Below are 19,480 nucleotides of genomic sequence, written 5' to 3' on the forward strand. Positions count from 1 at the left end.
AGTTCCCAATAGTTTTTCCACCCTGTTCCCCTCCTTCCTTTCTCCCTCTAGTCATCCATGGTATCCATCATTATTCTATTTTCTCTAGATTTGTATATGTTTGAAATTTTTCATAACAAAGTTATTTAAAGGGCTACAGAAAAATAATGAAACAATTCTTTACACACTAACATACCTGTATCTCCAAATAATATTAAGTAAAAAAGGCAAATTGTATTAAAATATATAAAGCAAGGCTCCTCCGTTTACTGTATATCTTTGAACAAGCTACTTAACCTTTCTGGGGCTTAGTTTCCTCATCTGTAAAATGGGAATACTAATCGTTCCTACCTTATAGAGTTGTTCTGAGGATTAAATACGATGATTTATATAAAACACTTAAAATAGTGCCTGATACATAACAGTGACACAGTAAGCATTAGCTATTATTATTTATGTTTTTTAAAACCACAAAACCCCATATTTTCTTTTCTTTTTTTTTTTTTTTTTTTTTTTTTGTTGTTGTTGTTGTTGTTGTTGTTGTTGTTGAGACGGAGTCTCACTCAGCCACCCAGGCTGGAGTGGAGTGGTGTGATCTCAGCTCACTGCAACCACCATCTCCCAGGTTCAAGCGATTCTCCCGTCTCAGCCTCCCAAGCAGTTGAGATTACAGGCATCCGCCATCATGCCTGGCTAATTTTTGTATTTTAGTAGAGATGGGGTTTCACCATGTGGGCCAGGCTGGTCTTGAACTCCTAACCTCAGGTGATCCAGCCGCCTCGGCCTCCCAAAGTGCTAGGATTACAGGCCATCGCGCCCAGCCAAAACCCCATATTTTCTATGTAAATGTATGGGGAAAGATCAGAAAGAAACACGACCAAGAACAGTGGTTACCTCTTAGGTGGCAGGGGATTATTGGCTTTTGGGGTAGAGCTCAGGAAGGACTTCAAGCCTTCAGAAGTATTGGCTTTTGGGGTAGAGCTCAGGAAGGACTTCAAGCCTTCAGCTTTATACAGAATGTTCTATTTTTTAAAAAAAGTATTAATGTAGGGATGTGTAATTTAAGCAGCTCTAGGCTATGAGTCCTTTAAAAACAGGGACACCTTATTCATCCTCATACCTCTAGCACCTTGCACAGTACCTGGCTCTTTGTAGGACAATCAATAGCAATCTGTGTTGAACAGATCTGCTGAAAATAATGAGCCATGGGATGGGAGGGGTAGGGTAAGGACAGAAAAGAAGATGGGGAGAGGAAGACCACCATAAGAAAAAGACTAGAAAGAAGACTGAGAGAAAAAATTTTTCTGAAGAAAAAATGAGGTGAGGATACATTTCTTCTTCAGGGGTCCTAATTTTGGTTATTTTTTGTCATTTCACTTAAGGTATTTTTGCAGATAGTATGACAGCTGCACTGGAATGTTCTAGAAAGCTACCAAATACAGCAGTGTTGACTTGGAGGCACAGAATCTCCTGCCATCTCTGTCTCCCAGCCTCCCTGAGTCACCCCTAGGCTTCCAGGTTTTCCAATCCCTTATATGCTATACATAAACAGTTCTTGGTTTTAATGTGCCTAGCTTTCCTTCCCCCCTTCTGGTAACTGCATGCTAATTTTTCTTTAACATACGCACCTCCCTCACCCTCAATTTACACAGGTCATTCAAATGGGGCTGACTCAACTGAACAGTTCCAGAGGTGAGCATGTGAACCAGATCTGGCCAACGAGAACACTGCCTCCTTCTAGTACATGGGTTTTCTTGGGGTATTAGGGAGGACAATAATTCCTAGACTTAACCTAGAAATTGGAGAAACAGTACCTTTTCTCTGCTGAATGGGTAGGATTTTAATCTGGGGATGCTCCATACGGCAAAGCCTGTTTGAGAATGAAGCTAGCACAACAGAAACCAAAACTAAGAGATGAAAGGTGCATGATCCCTGGTGATAGCAGTTAAGCTCCTGATCCACTCATGGCTACAGCCAGTACATTCTAAGCCTACGCATGTTTAACCAAAATTCCTGTCACTGAAGACTGAAATAGTACTGACTAACATATTTTCAAAATGTGTGTTTCTTCCAGTTCTAGAAACCCAATGCTGGCCATAGCAATGGTTTCAGTGGAAGATGCTTTCAGAAATTTCCACAGTACTAAGTAAGAGAAATCTGCACAGAACAGGGAGGTGGTGATTTTAAAAAAGAAAGTTACGCACAAAAAAAAAATATGTATTTTTTCAAGTCTGTGTCTTGGGATTTCAGAGCCTATGGTGGGACCGTTATTCTTTTTCACGTCCAGACTGAACGAATGAAGTTTCAGAAGAAAACTCTGCAAACATCTTCCATGGTCTCTCGGGTCTCCCAGCCTTAGACTGTGACTATACAACATCTTAGAACCTCATAGACTTGAGAGAAATCAGTATTTGTCAATAACTTCAGATGGATGTCTCAAGAATGTAAGTAATTAACTGATTATATGTACATAATCATAAATACATATTAACATCTTAGTCTCTTGACTAGGTCCAGCACAGTCATCTGGAGAAGACAAGGGACTCAGATCTTATTCAAGAAACAAACAAAACATCCTAATCTCAACTTAGAAGAGAAGGAAAGAGACAAGGAACTAAGCTTTATTTGGTTCTGCATAGTTTACATGTTATTTTATTTAATCTTTAGAACATCCCTATGTGCTAGGTGTCGTTATCCCTTAGACAGATGAGAAAACAGGCTCCAAAAGTAAACACCTGAGGCCAAAAGGTTTCAAATGAGGATTCAAACCCAGGTTAGACTACAAATCCCACGTAGGCTCCAGGTACATTCTGCTGCCTTCTGGATGAAAAGGAGTTTCATCCAGCTCAAGATGTTCTAGGAACTCTATAGACAGGAGGACATTAAATTGAAAGAATCGGCCGGGCGTAGTGGCTCACGCCTGTAATCCCAGTACTTTGGGAGGCCATTTACCCCCATACTTAATTACCAATGCTTCAGGCACACTGGCCTTTCTGTTTGTTGAACACATCAAACCCTTTTCTATATCTAAGCTTTGTACGTGTGAGCCCTTTGGAATTCCCTCCACCACTTCACCCTCATTCCCTTTTAGTTCTCAGCTCTTAATATTGCCTCCTAAGGGCCCTTCACTGACCACTCTCTTGAAAAATGATTTAAAAAATGATGGCCCTTCTCATCATTCTGTTTACTTCCTTGGACGTGTCACAATCTGTAGTAAGCTTTTTTTTGTTTTGTTTTTTGTTTTGTTTTAAGAGACAGGGTCTTACTCTATCACCCAGGCTGGAGTGCAGTAGCATGACCCTAGCTCACTGTAACCTCAGACTCCTGGGCTCACATGATCTTCCTTCCTCAGCCTTCCTAGTAGCTAGGACTACAAGCACAGGCCACCATGCCTGGCTAATTTATTTTCTTTTTTATCTTTTTTTTTTTTTTTGTAGAGACAGAATCTCACTTTGTTGGCCAGGCTGGTCTCAAACCAGTGGCCTCAAGTGATCCTCCTGCTTCAGCCTCCCAAAGAGGTGGGATTACAGGAATGAGCCAGTGTGCCCAGCCAATCTGTGGGCTTTTTTTTTTTTTTTCCCAAGACTGAGTCTTCCTCTGTCACCCAGGCTGGAGTGCAATGACACGATCTTGGCTCACTGCAACCTCTGCCTCCTGGGTTCAAGCAATTCTCCCACCTCAGCCTCCCGAGTAGCTGGGATTACAGGCACCCGCCACCACGCCCGGCTAATTTTTGTATTTTTAGTAGAGACGGGGTTTCGCCTTGTTGTCCAGGCTGGTCTCGAACTCCTGACCTCGTGGTCTGCTCTGTGGGCTTTTTTTATTGTCTACCTCGCCCCTAGAATGTTAGGTTCTAGGCTGGGCACGGATGGTGGCTCTCATCTGTAATCCCAGCACTTTGGGAGGTCGAGGCAGGTACATCACCTGAGGTCAGGAGTTCGAGACCAGCCTGGCCAACATGATGATACCCCCATCTCTACTAAAAATACAAAAAAAATTTAGCCAGGCGTGGTGGTGCACACCTGTAATCCCAGCTACTCAGGAGGCTGAGGCAGGAGAATTGCTTGAACCTGGGATGCAGTGGTTGCAGTGAGCTGAGACTGTGCCATTGCACTCCAGCCTGGGCAACAAGAGCAAAACTCTGTCCCCCACCAAAAAAAAAAAAGAATGTGAGGTTCTACCTTCACTGAGGTCCTTTGTATTGTCCCTACCCTCACTAAACAGCTCTATCTCTATAAAGGTAGAATCTAGTACAGTGCTTAGCCTGGTACATAGTAGGCAATTAAAAGTGTATTGATCGGCCAGGTGCGGTGGCTCACGCCTATAATCCCAGCACTTTGGGAGGCCGAGGCGGGTGGATCACAAAGTCAGGAGATTGAGACCATCCTGGCTAACACGGTGAAACCCTGTCTCTACTAAATATACAAAAAATTAGCTGGGCATGGTGGCGGGCACCTGTAGTCCCAGCTACTCGGGAGGCTGAGGCAGGAGAATGGCGTGAACCTGGGAGGCGGAGCTTGCAGTGAGCCCAGAGACTCCGTCTCAAAAAAAAAAAAAAAAAAGTGTATTGATTGGTAGTAGAACATCACATGGCATTTAATAACACTAATTTTCTTATCTTTTTATTATTTTTCAATCCTTCTGCTTGATTCAAGGACAAAGTCTCACAATCCTGCTAGTCTGCCTTTAATGCCTAATACTGTTCTTTTTTTTTTTTTAATGAGAACTCTATATAGTTTATGTTAAATACTTTCTAAAGTATTTAGAAAAGGCTGGGCATGGTGGCTCATGCCTGTAATCCCAACACTTTGGGAGGCTGAGGCAGGTGGATCACCTGAGGTCAGGAGTTCGAGACCAGCCTGACCAAGATGGTGAAACCCTGTCTCTACTAAAAACACAAAAATTAGCTAGGCATGTGCCTGTAATCCCAGCTACTCAGGAAGCTGAGGCATGAGAATTGCTTGAACCCGGGAGGTGGAGGTTGCAGTGAGCCAAGATCATGCCACTGCACTCCAGTCTGGGTAACACAGTAAAACTCTGTCTCAATAAATAAATAAATAAATAAATAAATAAATAAATAAATAAATAAATAAATAGGTTATCATCTTCAATTTCCATATTTCTGAGGAACTGGTGAAAACCCTCAATTATAATAGCATGGTTAATAAAACTATAGATCCTTTTCTGTGTGTCTCATACTGGGTTTATTCAATCCAAATTATGCTGGGAAATCCTCTTGTAGCTTCAGGCTCTGAATTGCTAAACTCTTACTTTTTAAATTACTCACTTGCTCAAAGCTTAATACATACACATTGAGACTATTTTTATTTTCCTCTTTATTCTTCCCTCAAGTTAACAACCTAGTATTTATCCTTTCATAACTTTCTCAGTGCTCATTAAATCATACACAAACATATTATATGTAAACATACATGAAATGACTTTGTTTTACAAATCAGAATCATGCTATATATACTTATTTGCATCTTTCTCACTTAATAGTACATTGCAAAATTTCTCTAAATTGGTGGTCTAGGCCTAACTCATTCTTTTTAGTATCTGCATAACTTTCATAGTATAGTTATTCCGTAAGTCTTCTACCACTCCTCTTTAATATAATAGCTTTTTTTTTTTTTTTTTTTGAGACAGAGTCTCACTCTGTCACCCAGGCTGGAGTGCAGTGGTGCACATGGCTCACTGCAGCCTCAACCTCCCAGGCTTAGGTGATCCTTCCACCTCAGCCTCCCAAGTAACTGGGACTATAGGCTCATGCCACCACCACACCCAGCTAGGTTTTTGTATTTTTTGTAGAGATGGGGTTTTGCCATGTTGCCCAGGCTGGGTTTTTTTTTTCTTTTTTGAGGAAAAATTCAGTGCTGCAGTTAACCTTGTACATATATGTTCTTTTTTTTTTTTTTTTTTGAGACAGAGTTTCGCTCTGTCGCCCAGGCTGGAGTGCAGTGGCGCAATCTCGGCTCACTGCAACCTCAGCCTCCCAGGTTCACACCATTCTCCTGCCTCAGCCTCCCGAGTAGCTGGGACTACAGGCACCCGCCACCATGCCCGGCTAAATTTTTTGTATTTTTTGTAGAGACAGGCTTTCACCATGTTAGCCAGGATGGTCTCAATCTCCTGACCTTGTGATCCGCCCACCTCGGCCTTCCAAAGTGCTGGGATTACAGGCATGAGCCACCACATCTTGCCCTATATTCTTATATTTTTACAAATATTTTTATTTCTCTGGGATAAATAATCCAAAAGAAAATACCATTGTTTGCTCAAATGATATTTTCTTTTTATTTTAAACCATTGCCAGCTTGCTTTTCAGAGTCTTTGTTTCCACAAATACTGTATCACCCTTTAATACTTGATAATCTTATTGTTACTCTAATATTGTGGTACACCTTCCACACTTTTGGAAACACAGCCCTAATGTATATTTCAACAAAGAGTAAGGGTCTCCTGCTAAAAGCCCTGCTTTATTCCCTTCTCAGCTCCAGGCTACTGTCAAAAATAAGTAAATAAAATACATAAACTATTTGAATAAAAGAACATATCTTTCTATTAAAAATAAATGTTATTGTAAAAACCCTAAGGAGGAATCGCTCTTTGCTTTACATTAACAGTATCTTCTCCTCTTTATTCTCCAACCTAAAATAAGACAGGAAAAAAGCACATTTTCATAATTTTGTATGGGATACGATCTTCATTGTTACATTGGTGATAATGAAAAAAGAACAAAATTAAAATAATATTTGAGGTCTACATTTCAGTAAATTTTTGATCTGGCAAATATAGTTGCAGTCTTAACATATATTGCCTTTATTATACAACACACCAGCAAACAAAAGAAGCCTATTAACTAAAAAGAGAGAGAGATTAAAAAATAATTCATTTAAATGTTTTTGATAAATCTACTTTGCCACAAGGGACAGACAAAATTAACTCTTCATTTAGAAATTTGTCAGACTTATAACAAATGGCCTGTGATGTTCCTGCTGTCCCACCTCACCTTCTTCACTGCTTCTATTGTCTCCTTTTGCTACTGTACACTGCTGATGTAGCTAAATTGCATCAATGACAGTGTGTGGGTGAGAGAGGTTAAAAGAAAAAAGGGATAAATCAAGAAATGACAGTTGTAAGGGTGGTAATGGTAAAATCTTAGCTTAAACCAGTTGTAAAATTACAGCACAGCCTAACACATAAGAATTCATTTGTTGTACTCCAATTTCATGAACTTGGCAGAGTGGAGGTGGGCAGAAAAAGGCAGAATCTTAGTGCATACTGTTGTTGTTGATGTTTTTTAACTAATAGAAACATAGCTCATCAAAACTTGAGAAGCAATGAACACCACAGGAAAAATGAACCTATTTCCCTATATTCAAAATAATAATGCTTTACTCTTATAAAGCCCTTCTTATGAACTCCCACACCAATTCTCATACAATTTCACTAAACATAGATATATAAATAAGTCAGTTGCCACTTTCTTTTCTTTTTTCCTTTTTTTTTTTTCTTTTTTTTTGGAGACAAAGTCTTGTTCTGTCACCCATGCTGGAGTGCAGTGGTATAATGATAACTCATTGTCACCTCGAACTTCTGGGCTCAAGTGATCCTCTCATCTCAGCTTCCAGAGCAGCTAGGACCACAGGCATGTACCACCACACCCAGCTAAATCTATATACATATATTTGTAGCCATGGAATCTCGCTTTGTTGCCCAGGCTGGTCTTGAACTCCTGGCCTCAAGTGATCCTCCCACCTCAGCCTCGCAAAGCACTGGGATTACAGGTATGAGCTGCCGCACCCAGCTGATATACCAGTACTTTCAAATAAGAATATATATATATATTTTTTTTTAATTATTATTTTTTTTGAGACAGTGAGTCTCGCTCTGTCACCCAGGCTGAAGTGCAGTGGCACAATCTCAGCTCACTGCAACCCCCGCTTCCCGGGTTCAAGCGATTCTCCTGCCTCAGCTTCCCTAGTAGCTGAGATTACAGGCACGTGCCACCACACCCGGCTAATTTTTTATATTTTTTATAGAGACAGGGTTTCACCATGTTGCCCAGGCTGGTCTCAAACTCCTGACCTCAAGTGATCCACCCGCCTCAGCCTCCCAAATTGCTGGGATTATAGGTGTGAGCCACCACACCCAGCCATTTTATTGTTTTACAAATGACTTTTGACCCATGGCTCAAAAGTTTAACAAAATATTCTTATTTGAAAGTAGGAATTTTTATTGACTATTTGTGAACTTAAACAGTTAATGCCACAGATCTACATTTTACAAAGAGTTTTCAACTGTATTCTAAAATTTAAAATTACATCTCTTTATAGTCTTTAAGTAGCTCAGATAATTCTAAACTCAAGTGACCCCAAAATCCTCCCCAAACTAAATCATACTAATAACAGAATAATCTACATTTTAACCTTTAATTATATCCTTCTTGTGAAACTCCTACTTTAAACTTTCATGGGACCATTCTCCCTATTTCCCCTCCTCCTCCTTCCTACTTCAATTGGAGATATCACTTATAAATCAGCCCCTGATCCTCTGCCTTGCTTTATATTTAATACTTTTAACTACAAGGAATTCATCTACCACCTGCACAAATTTGTATCTGTCCAAATCCAACTTTAACTTAGTGAGATACATTTGTTTAGCAACCAAACTAACCCCATCCCCCAAAAAAATATTATCCAAATAGATGCCTTATCAATTAACATCTATCCTAAAACTGACAGGTTCACTACTTCTTCCCTTACTTCCATATTTAATACCAAATTCGATAGATTCTTCCCTTACAAGTCGCTGGTATTGTCCTTGCTTTTCATTTCCCCAGCCATCAGCCACTCTAGGTCATTAATTCTCAAAAGTATTACTCCAGTAGCCTCTCAGCTTATCACCTAAGCTACTTCCAATCTCTTCATACTTTATCCAACATACACAAAAAGCTGCCAGAATTCACCACTTCAATTTGCCTACTCAGAAACCCACAGTGGCTCCCTACTGTTTCAAATCCAAATTCCTTGGCTAACTATTCTAGACAGTTACGGTGTAAAGAAACTTTTTAAATTTCATCACCTAAGTAACCAGATTTTTTTTTAACTTCTTAACACTCTGCCATTATCCCCTGACATACCTCTGTCTTTCAAAAGTCACCCCATTTCAATATCCTACCAGTAGTATAATGTAAGGGTTAAGGGTATGGGCTCTGGAATTTGATTTGAATCTGGCTCTACCACATAGCCTGAATTAATTGACATTAATTTAACCTCATCTATGTAACAAGGATATTAAACCTGCTTCATAAAGTTGTTATGAAAACTAACATTAATATCCTTAAAGCACTAGGCCAATCTCAAGCACACTCTAAATGATCAATAAATGTTAGCCATTGTCAATATTATTACACAGCCACTATGATGTAAGAAGCCAATCTGATTGCTCTACCACAGGCTATGCATTTGCCTTCACTATTCTTGATTCCCTCAACCACAAACCATGAGAGATGGAATGGGCCTGAGAGAGCAGCTAGTCCAATCACATGTCCATCAGCATTTAGGTCTTGGCTCTATTGTCTCTCTTGATATTCGACTTGGTGTCTGCTACTGAACAGTATTGTATTGAATAAAAGTGCATGGTACACAGCAAATAATCCTTCGTAAATATTTGTTGGGTAAATATGTTAAGTGCTAAAGAAATACACGGTTAGCATGTATTTTTGTCTTCTATTATAGCTAAAATATTAATCAACTATAAATAAAACTGTTTCTAAACAGTACCGCAAAGCTTCAAATAACTATAGTTTGAAGTATTCAAGCCAGGAATAAAAATCTTTTACTTGGTAACTATCCTCAAATTGATCCAACTAGCAATACTGTATCGTGTGTGTGTGTGTGTGTGTGTGTGTGTGTGTGTGTGTGAAACAAGGTCTTGCTCTGTTGCCAGGCTGGAGTGCAGTGGTATGATCTTGGCTTACTGCAACCTCTGCCTCCTAGGATCAAGCAATCCTCCTACCTCAGCCACCTGAGTAGCTGGGACCACAGATGGATGCCACCAGGTGTGGCTAATTTTTAAAATTTTTTGCAGAGACGAGGTCTCACTATATTGCTCAGGTTGATCTTGAACTCCTGGGCTCAAGTGATCCTCTAGCCTCGGCCTCCCAAAGTGCTGAGATTACAGGTGTGAGCTACTGCACTCAGCCTATATTGTTATCTTTCTCGCTGCATTAGGCCTTTCTGAAGGTGAGTATTTACATTCTATCACTCTCTTATCTATCAATAATGCTTGTGTCAAATGTTTCATACTTAGTGCTAAATAAGCAGTTATGAATTCCACAAATTTTCAATATAAAAATAAAGGCATCATCAAAATAATGTGTAAAAAGATAATGACGATATGCAAAACAGTAAATGAAAAGCTAAGATTTAAAAGTTGTCAAAGAAGCAGCCAGGCATGGTGGCTCACGCCTGTAATCCCAGCACTTTGGGAGGCTGAGGCGCACAGATCACGAGGTCAGGAGATCAAGACCATCCTGGCTAACACGGTGAAACCCTGTCTCTACTAAAAATACAAAATATTAGCCAGGTGTGGTGGCACATGCCTGTAATCCCAGCTACCCGGAGGCAAGAGAATTGCTTGAACCCCGGAGGCAGAAGTTGCAGTGAGCCAAGATCACGCCAGTGCATTCCAGCCTGGGCGACAGAGCGAGACTCCATCTCAAAAAAAAAAAAAAAAAATTGTCAAAGAGCTAGGGACAGTCCTGGCCATTCTCCTCATACCTCCAACCCACCTCTACCCCCACTCAAAAACAAAAAACAAATCCATACAGAATCACAGTATATTTTTTTCCCATAGAATTTTTAAAGCTAGAAAGACCTCAATTCCCATTCCTTTATGTCCCACTGAGTCCCACACGAGAAGGTGAAACTCGGGAAGGCCAGATGATTAGCCTAAGGGTACAAGAGCCAGATAAATGCAGGGCTGGGAATTAACTCCGTATTCCTAGGCAGTACTCAGATACCTAGGCAGTATTCTTTTCACTACATTATGCAGCATTTCAACTCATTTCTTCCGCATCTACTTAGTCTAGAACATAAAATTAACTATATCACATGAACTCTTCACAAAACAATTGACTATAATCACATGGTATGGTGAATACCGATATATTTTTGGCTATTTTCAAGAATGCCTGCGAGGAATAAAGGTTTCAAGTCATAAATGGACCATTTCTGTTATTATAATTACTTCTGTTCTGGAAAAAAATACTTCCCTTATCAGATATTATGACCTTTAAGATTCCCATTTTCACAAATTATTTTTCATAAACTACACATATGTATGCTCAACTATGTAGCGTCTTACCCAACAATAGCTTAAGCAAACCACATATCTCAGATAAAAATGTCATCTATTCCAGGCTCATCAGCATATGTTAGAATCTGTTCCTAAAATAGACTCATAGACTTTTGGAATGGGAAGGAACCTTGGAGATCACCTCTCATTTCACAGAGGAAAATAATACCCAGCAGGGACCTGCCCAAGGTCAAAGTGTCTTCATAAGAACCCAGGTCCAGAATAGAAAGTTCTCAAAAGATTTCAGAGAGAAATGCAATATTTGGTGAAACACCTTAGCTTGCCTCCCTTTACATCTACTTTTTTTTTTTTTTTTTTTGTTTTTTTTTTTGAGACAATCTCTCTCTGTCCCCAGGCTGGAGTGCAGTGGCACGATCTCAACTCACTGCAAGCTCTGCTTCCCGGGTTAACGCCATTCTCCCACCTCAGCCTCCCACGTAGCTAGGACTACAGGCGCCCACCACCACGCCCGGCTAATTTTTTGTATTTTTAGTAGAGACAGGGTTTCACCGTGTTAGCCAGGATGGTCTCGATCTCCTGACCTCATGGTCCACCCGCCTCGGCCTCCCAAAATACTGGGATTACAGGCGTGAGCCACCGCGCCCGGCCTACATCTACTTCTTAAGTACAATTTCCTGCATAGGAAACTTTTGAAATTTAAGAAAAGAAAGCAAAACAAAAAACTAAGCCAACCTTTTTTTTTTTTTCTTTTCTTTTCTTTTTAAGTCTACAGCCAAGTCACTGATTCTAAAAGCTTAGAAGTTAAGGTAGACCACTGCAAGAATCTTAAGAGGTAACATTTTGGGGTAAAATCCCCAAAGGCTTAAGGATACAATGTAAGTAAGACACACAAATTAAGAATAGCTATAATATTCTTATCTCTGTAACAAATTACATGGAGGATAGCTCATAAGTAGGAAAACTTTGTAAACATGCAACTTTCAAGGAAGAGAATTTTAGTCATCATACCTATTAACTATACAAGAATGCCAACACATTTTGAAATTTTATCTTGGTCTCTGTGCTTAAGCTGGAAATTTTTTTTCAAAATATATATCTTAAGTCATGTAAAAAAAAAAGCAGTAACTCGAGGAAAACCTTTTATCGACCCTTAATTAAAAGAAGGCCTTAAATCGAACCTTAATAAGAGAAGTATAAGCTATATTGTCCGGTCATGTTTGAAAGAATATATGAAAACTGAACATTCCTCAAAGTTAAGGCATGAATAGGACTAAGGACATGTACGTTTTTTGTTTTTGCAATGAAAGGCACACTACGCAAGCCAATTTACCTGTAGAAATATGTTTCTTAACTCATGAGGATCCCCTCGCTTAGTTGTCTGCACCTGTAAGCAAAAAAGAAAAAAAGCCAGTTAATGCTTCACTAGAGACCACACAATCTCTTCAGATTAGAGTTCACGTGGCTAACAATCAATGCTCCTATCTTTTATCACTTAGTTTAAAACAAACTAAGAGCCCTAATTGCTGATAAGAACTGTCAAACTGGATAACTGTGACTAGAGGGCAGAAAAACAGGTGCGATTAGCCTAAGATACAGCAAAGCTACCGGACAGTGCTTCCTCTGGACTGGAAAGGGAAGGCAATGAGGATCTTTTACTTTATTCCACATCTACTAGCAACACAGTAGTAACCACCCACCTTCAAATCAAGAAGCTAACAAGAGTAGATCAACAGGAAAGTTAAATCACCCAAATTAATCACTTGGCCTAGCAGCCTTTCTCCATAAAAAGCAAACCCAACATGTAATTATCTCCGCGTCCCTCTCCCCATCCAACCTAAAATATGAGAGCTGCCACAAATACAAATACTTTCGATACCCTGCAATCTGCAACGCAAAAGCCAACCACTGCCCTCGGCCTTATTGAGGCCCCAAATTACTCAATACTTACTCCCTCCCCCACCGCAATTCACTGATACCCTAGGTATCCCCAGCTTTACTTGCCACTTCCTCCCACACCCTTTCTGATGCCCTCCAACTCCGGACTCACAATCCCATGTACCTAGGACAGGACATTACTCTTCCTTCACTGACCCGTGTTACCGTACAAGCCCCTTCAACTCACAATCCCTCCTCCTTCCCCTCCCCCAGCCGGGCATCCCTCCTCCGGTCCAAGCCCCGCACAGCTCTCCCCGCAGCGAGCCGGAGCCCCAGGACAAGCTATCTAAGACCTAGACAATGAATGAAATGGGAAGCAGTGGGGGGCTGCAGGCAGGGCGCTCGGAATGTCTCTTATGCAATAAAAGCAGCAGCAGAGAGTTGGAGTCACCTTGACCGCCATGCTGTGCTCGGAAGCCGGGGACGAGCGAGTGAGCGAGCAGGGCCGAGCTGTCAGGGCGCGCGCGCGCCGTCTCCCCGGCCGCGCCCGCCCTCCCTCTCGCCGGCGCCGCGCGCGTCCCTATGCAAATGAACTCGGGGCGCGCCGCGTGCGGAAAGGGGCCCGGCGTCCGGGCCAGAAAGGCAGCTGGTCCAGGGCCGGCCGGAGGAGGGGGACGCGCCTCCCACGGGGAAAACAAGCGCGACCCATGGGATCCCGACGCGCCGCGTGGTTGCCACAGCTAGGTCGCCGCCAGGAAAGCCCCAGGTTTCCTAAGGCCTCTTAGTGGGTGTGGCTTTGGGCACCGACCAGCCAAAGTCGTTTTCCCCGAGGCTTAAAGGAACATTTCGGGCCTATACTGAGCAAGGTTCCGACGGATCAAAGAGCACTTCCCATTAATAACAATGAATTAATGACAACTGATGGCAAATACCGACAAAAAAAGATTGGGAACCACTCACTCTAGGGAAAACCTAAGTAAACATAATTTGAGAAATATGCTCCTAAATTGGCATGGGACGAATACGCTGAATTTATTTTTGCTTTGCGTGCTATTACAACGGTTTATTAGTAGACTCGCTCCACTTTCCTAATCACCCAAATCCTGTGTGCAGTGAGAAAAAAACTCTATTTGTCTTTGACAGGGCTGGCAATGAATCGCTTGCCCATACATGAACAGAAAGTAATTCTGCATTCGATTTCTAGCCCTACCTAAGAAGTAGAAGAAGCAGTAACTCTATCTTGAACCAAAACAATGTTTCTAAATCCGTCTTGCTAATATCACTGTGTTAGGCTACATATTGATTCAAACATGTATGGGCATCCATTATATGCCTGACATGGTCCTGCTTGTAAAAAACGCAAATAACTTATAGCCCCCACCCTCTAGGGGCTTACAGATGGTCAATGCTTCTCCACAACCCCAATCACATGTGTATTGTGTGTATGTGTGTCTGTGTGTGTGTGTTGAGACTGAGTCTCGCTCTGTCGCCCAGGCTGGAGTGCAGTGGCACCATCTTGACTCACTGCAACGTCCACCTCCCAGGTTCAAGAGATTCTCTTGCCTTGGCCTCCCGAGTAGCTGGGATTACAGGCACCCGCCACGACGCCCAGTTAATTTTTTGTATTTTTAGTAGAGACAGGGTTTCACTATGTTGGCCAGGTTTGTCTCAAACTTCTGACCTCTGGTGATCCGCCCACCTCAGCTTCCCAAAGTGCTGGGATTACAGGCGTGAGCCACCGCGCCCGACCCTGTGTGTGTTTTCATTTTTAATTTTTTGAGACGGAGTCTCGCTCTATCGCCCAGGCTGGAGTGCAGTGGCGCCATCTTGGCTCACTGCAACCTCTGCCTCCTGGGTTCAAGCAGTTCTCCTGCCTCAGCCTCCCAAGTAGCTGGGATTACAGGTGCACGCCACCATGCCCGGCTAATTTTGTATTTTTAGTAGCTATGGGGTTTCGCCCAAGCCACTTATAATTAGACACTAGATAAATGACACACTTTACGGCTTCTCTATACTGTACAACTATTCTCCCTATATGAACATTTGCTGTCATTGAAATAAATTCTCGTTTTGGTGGAAATGGAAGAGAGGGGTATCAAAAATCAGAAGAAATAGTTGTACTCCTGCAGTTATGTCTTTTCCTGAACTGTCTTCCTCACAGCCTGACTCTAAATCCTATAAATTATGCAGTGGAGATGATGGTGATCTTATTTTTGGACCACAGCCTTCTTTATTCCCTTGGTGAAGCAATAACAAACAGTTTTCTTTTCAGTGAATTTTGGAAGGAATTCATGGAATGAGCTGCTCTAGACATATACGGCTGTGAGTACTCTATCACTATACTAATTATGTATAACCTGGTATTTAGTAGGACACTATATAATCAGATGGAGGATTGAACTAGATGAGCTTTAATGCTTCTTCAAACACTCTAATTTCATGATTTAAAAGGAGCCAAATTTTAGTTAATAAACATTTATTGAGTGCCTTGCGTTTGTGTAAAACATGTGTTGCGGCCGGGTGCAGTGGCTCACGCCTGTAATCCCAGCACTTTGGGAGGCCAAGGCAGGCAGATCACAAAGTCAGGAGTTCAAGACCAGCCTGTCCAATATGGTGAAACCCCCTCTCTACAAAAATACAAAAATTAGCCGGGTGTGGTGGCGTGCACCTGTAGTCCCAGCCACTCAGGAGGCTGAGACAGAAGAATCTCTTGAGGCCAGGCACGGTGGCTCACACTTGTAATCCTAGTGCTTTGGGAGGCCAAGGCGGGTGGATTGCCTGAGCTCAGGAGTTCAAGACCAGCCTGGGCAACACAGTGAACCCTGTCTCTACTAAAATACAAAAAAAATAGCCAGGTGTGGTGGTGTGCACCTGTAGTCCCAGCCACTCAGGAGGCTGAAACAGGAGAATTGCTAGAACCCGGGAGGTGGAGGTTGAAGTGAGCTGAGATTGTGCCACTGCACTCCAGCCTGGGCAACAGAGCGAGACTCTGTCTCTGGAAAAAAAAAAAAAAAAAAAAAGCCCGGGCGCAGTGGCTTATGCCTGTAATCCCAGCACTTTGGGAGGCAGAGGTGGGTGGATCACCTGAGGTCGGGAGTTCAAGACCAGCCTGACTAACAAGGAAGAAACTCCATCTCTACTAAAAAAAAAAAAAAAAAAAAAAAAAAAAAAAAAAAAAAAAATTAGCCAGGCGTGGTGGCTCATGCCTGTAATCCCAGCTACTCGGGAGGCTGAGGCAGGAGAATTGCTTGAACCTGGGAGGTGGTGGTTGTGGTGAGCCGAGATCATGCCATTGCACTCCAGCCTGAGCAATAAGCGCAAAACTCCATCTCAAAAAAAGAAGAAGAAGAAGAAGAATCTCTTGAACCCAAAAGGCAGAGGTTGCAGTGAGCCAAGATCACACCACTGCACTCCAGCCCGAGCGACAGAGCAAGACTCTGTCTCAGAAAAAAAAAAAAAAACTTGTGTTGCAGCTACAGGAAACATAAGAGAAATAACATCATTCCCAAAGTATAGAGAATATTTTACCGAGGCAAGTGCTACCATTCTTTTTTTTTTTTTTTTTTTTTTGAGACGTACTTTCACTCTTGTTGCCTAAGCTGGAGTGCAATGGCATGATCTTGGTTCACCACAACCTCCACCTCCTGGGTTCAAGCAATTCTCCTGCCTCAGCCTCCCAAGTAGCTGGGATTACAGGCATATGCCACAATGCCCAGCTAATTTTGTATTTTTAGTAGAGATGGGGTTTCTCCATGTTGGTCAGGCTGGTCTCAAACTCCCGACCTCAGGTGATCTGCCTGCCTTGGCCTCCCAAAGTGCTGGGATTACAGGCGTGAGCCACAGCGCCCAGCTTACTATTCATTTTTTAATGAATAATGTGAAAAGAATGATATTGAAACCTGTTGTCCTGTGCCAGTGCCCAAGGCAGCTTTAGGTAATGATGGGGTAAAGACTGTGTGGCTTGCCACATATTCTCACTGCAGTCAGAAATGTATAACTGGGAGAATAAACATCCTGCCAGGTCCCTCAGCTACCCACCCCTACCCTACCCCTGTCGATTTATTTGGATGCTTTTTGTTTCTCTTCTACTTAGAGGTCAATGAGGAAGAATACTTTGGACCTGATCCAAAGTAAAGAAGAAAGTGTCACTTTAAAAATTGTGTGGGAGAAAAGCAAAGGTCCCAAAATAGCCAAAGCAAATTTGAGAAGGAACAAAGTTAGAGGACTTAGACTACCTGGCTCCAAGACTTACTATAAAGCTTAAGAAATTGCTACAGCATAGTGCTGCTGGCCGGCATACGAATTGATAAACAGATCAATGGAACAGAATAGAGAGCCCAGAAATAGATCCAAAATTATAAAGTCATTGGCTCTTTCCCTCTTTCTTTCTTTCTTTCTTTCTTTCTTTCTTTCTTTTTTCTTTCTTTCTTCCTTTTTTCTTTCTTTCTCTTTTTTCTTTCTTCTTTCTCTCTCTCTTTCTTCGTTTTTTTCTTTTCTTTCTTTTCCCTTTTTTTTTTCTTTGAGACAGGATCTCACTCTGTCACCCAGGCTGGAGTGCAGTGGCATGATCATGGCTCACTGCAGCCCCGACCTCCTGGGTTCAAGCAGTCCTCAGACTTAAGCCTCCTGAGTAGCTAGGATTATAGGCATGCACCACCATACCCAGCTAAATTTTTAATTTTTGTAGAAAAAGGGTCTCTCTATGTTACCAGGCTGTTCTTGAACTCCTGGGTTCAAGCAGTCCTCCTGCCTTGGCCTCCCAAAGTGCTGGGATTACAGGTGTGAGTTATCTTGCATGGCCAAAGTCATTTTATTTCTAACAAAGTTGCCAAAGCAATTCAGTGGGGGCAAGGAAACTTTTCAACAATTGATGCTAGAATAACTAGATATCAGTGTGGGAAAATTAATGAACCTAAATCCCTACCTCACACCATATACTAAATTTGATTTGAGATGAATCATAGACCTAAATGCAAAAGCTGAAGTTATAAAGCTGTCCCCAACAGCTTTATAAACAAAGGTTTTAGTAGAAAACATAAAAGAGTATCTTTGTGGCTAGGTGCCATGACATGTGCTTGGAGTCCTAGCTACTCAAGAGGCTGAGGCAGGAGGATCACTTGAGGCCAGGAGTTCAAGGCTGTAGTGATGATCATGGCTGTGAACAGCCACTGCACCCCAGCCTGGGCAACACAGTAAGACCCTGTATCTCTAAAATATATATATATATAACATATATATATATACATATATATAAAACATATATATATACATATATATACATATATGTGTATATATATATAGAATAGATAGATAGATCTATCTTTGTAACTTGGAGGTAGGTAAAGTTTTCTTAATCAAAACCTAAAAAGCAATAACAATACATTAAGAAATTGATAAATTAGATTTCACTAAAGGTAAAAATGTCTTTTCCTCAAAATATAGCATTAAGAAAATGAATAGGCAAGGTATTAACTGGGAGAGAATATTAGCAAAACATATACACAACAAAGGACTAATATCCAGGATATATCCTAAATCTCAATGACATCAATGATAAACAACCTAGTCCTAAAAATTGGCAAAAGACTGGAACAGAACTTCACAACATAAGGTATACAAATGGTCAATAACACATGAAAAAGTGTACAACATCATTAGTCATCAGGGAAATGCAAATTAAATCACAGTGAGAAGGTACCACTACACATCTACTAGAATAGCTAAAATTAAGGACTGAAAACACCAGATGCTGGCAAGGATATGGAGCAACCAGAGTTCTTATTCACTACAGTAGGCGTGTAAACTGGTATAATTACTTTGAGAAAAAGTCTAGCAGGTTCTTGTAAAACTAAACATACACCTACCTATGACCAAGCAATTCTATCTCCCAATATTTAACCAAGAGAAATGAAAATATATGTCTATTGAAAGAGCTGTACAAGAATGTTCACAGCCACTTTATTCATAATAGCCCAAAACTGGAAATAAGCCGAAAACTGGAAATAACCCAGGTGTCCATCAATAGAAGAATAGATAAACTGTGGTATATTTGGAGAATGGAATACTATTGAGAAATAAAATAGAGTAAACTAATGATACACACAACATGGACAAGTGTCAAAAGCATGATGCTAAGTGAAAGAAGCCTTGCATAAATCGTATAGTACAAAAGAGCATATATCATATGATTCCGTTTATACAAAGTTCTAGAACCAGCAAAATAAATCACTGGTGAAAAAAAATTTGAGCCATGATTGCCAGAGAGGACTTGACCAGAAAGAGGAGTAAGGGAACTATGTGA

At 41.3% G+C, this 19,480-nt stretch overlaps 1 protein-coding gene across 3 annotated transcripts in view; it reads right to left on the reverse strand.

The window, feature by feature from the left end:
• Positions 1–19,480, reverse strand: part of SLC25A12 (solute carrier family 25 member 12) — a 221,486-nt gene that overhangs the window by 95,587 nt on the left and 106,419 nt on the right. For 2 of the 3 annotated variants that reach the window (XM_055379156.2, XM_031008529.2), the window contains exon 2: positions 12,635–12,688. In XM_055379156.2, coding sequence (XP_055235131.1) covers positions 12,635–12,688 — 54 coding nt within the window. Of the gene's footprint in view, positions 1–12,634; positions 12,689–13,630; positions 13,972–19,480 lie in introns of those variants that run through there. The other variant, XM_031008528.3, reaches the window with a different exon arrangement.

The sequence above is a fragment of the Gorilla gorilla genome, chromosome 11, assembly GCF_029281585.2.
Source record: "Gorilla gorilla gorilla isolate KB3781 chromosome 11, NHGRI_mGorGor1-v2.1_pri, whole genome shotgun sequence".
NCBI classification, from domain to species: Eukaryota; Metazoa; Chordata; class Mammalia; order Primates; family Hominidae; genus Gorilla; species Gorilla gorilla.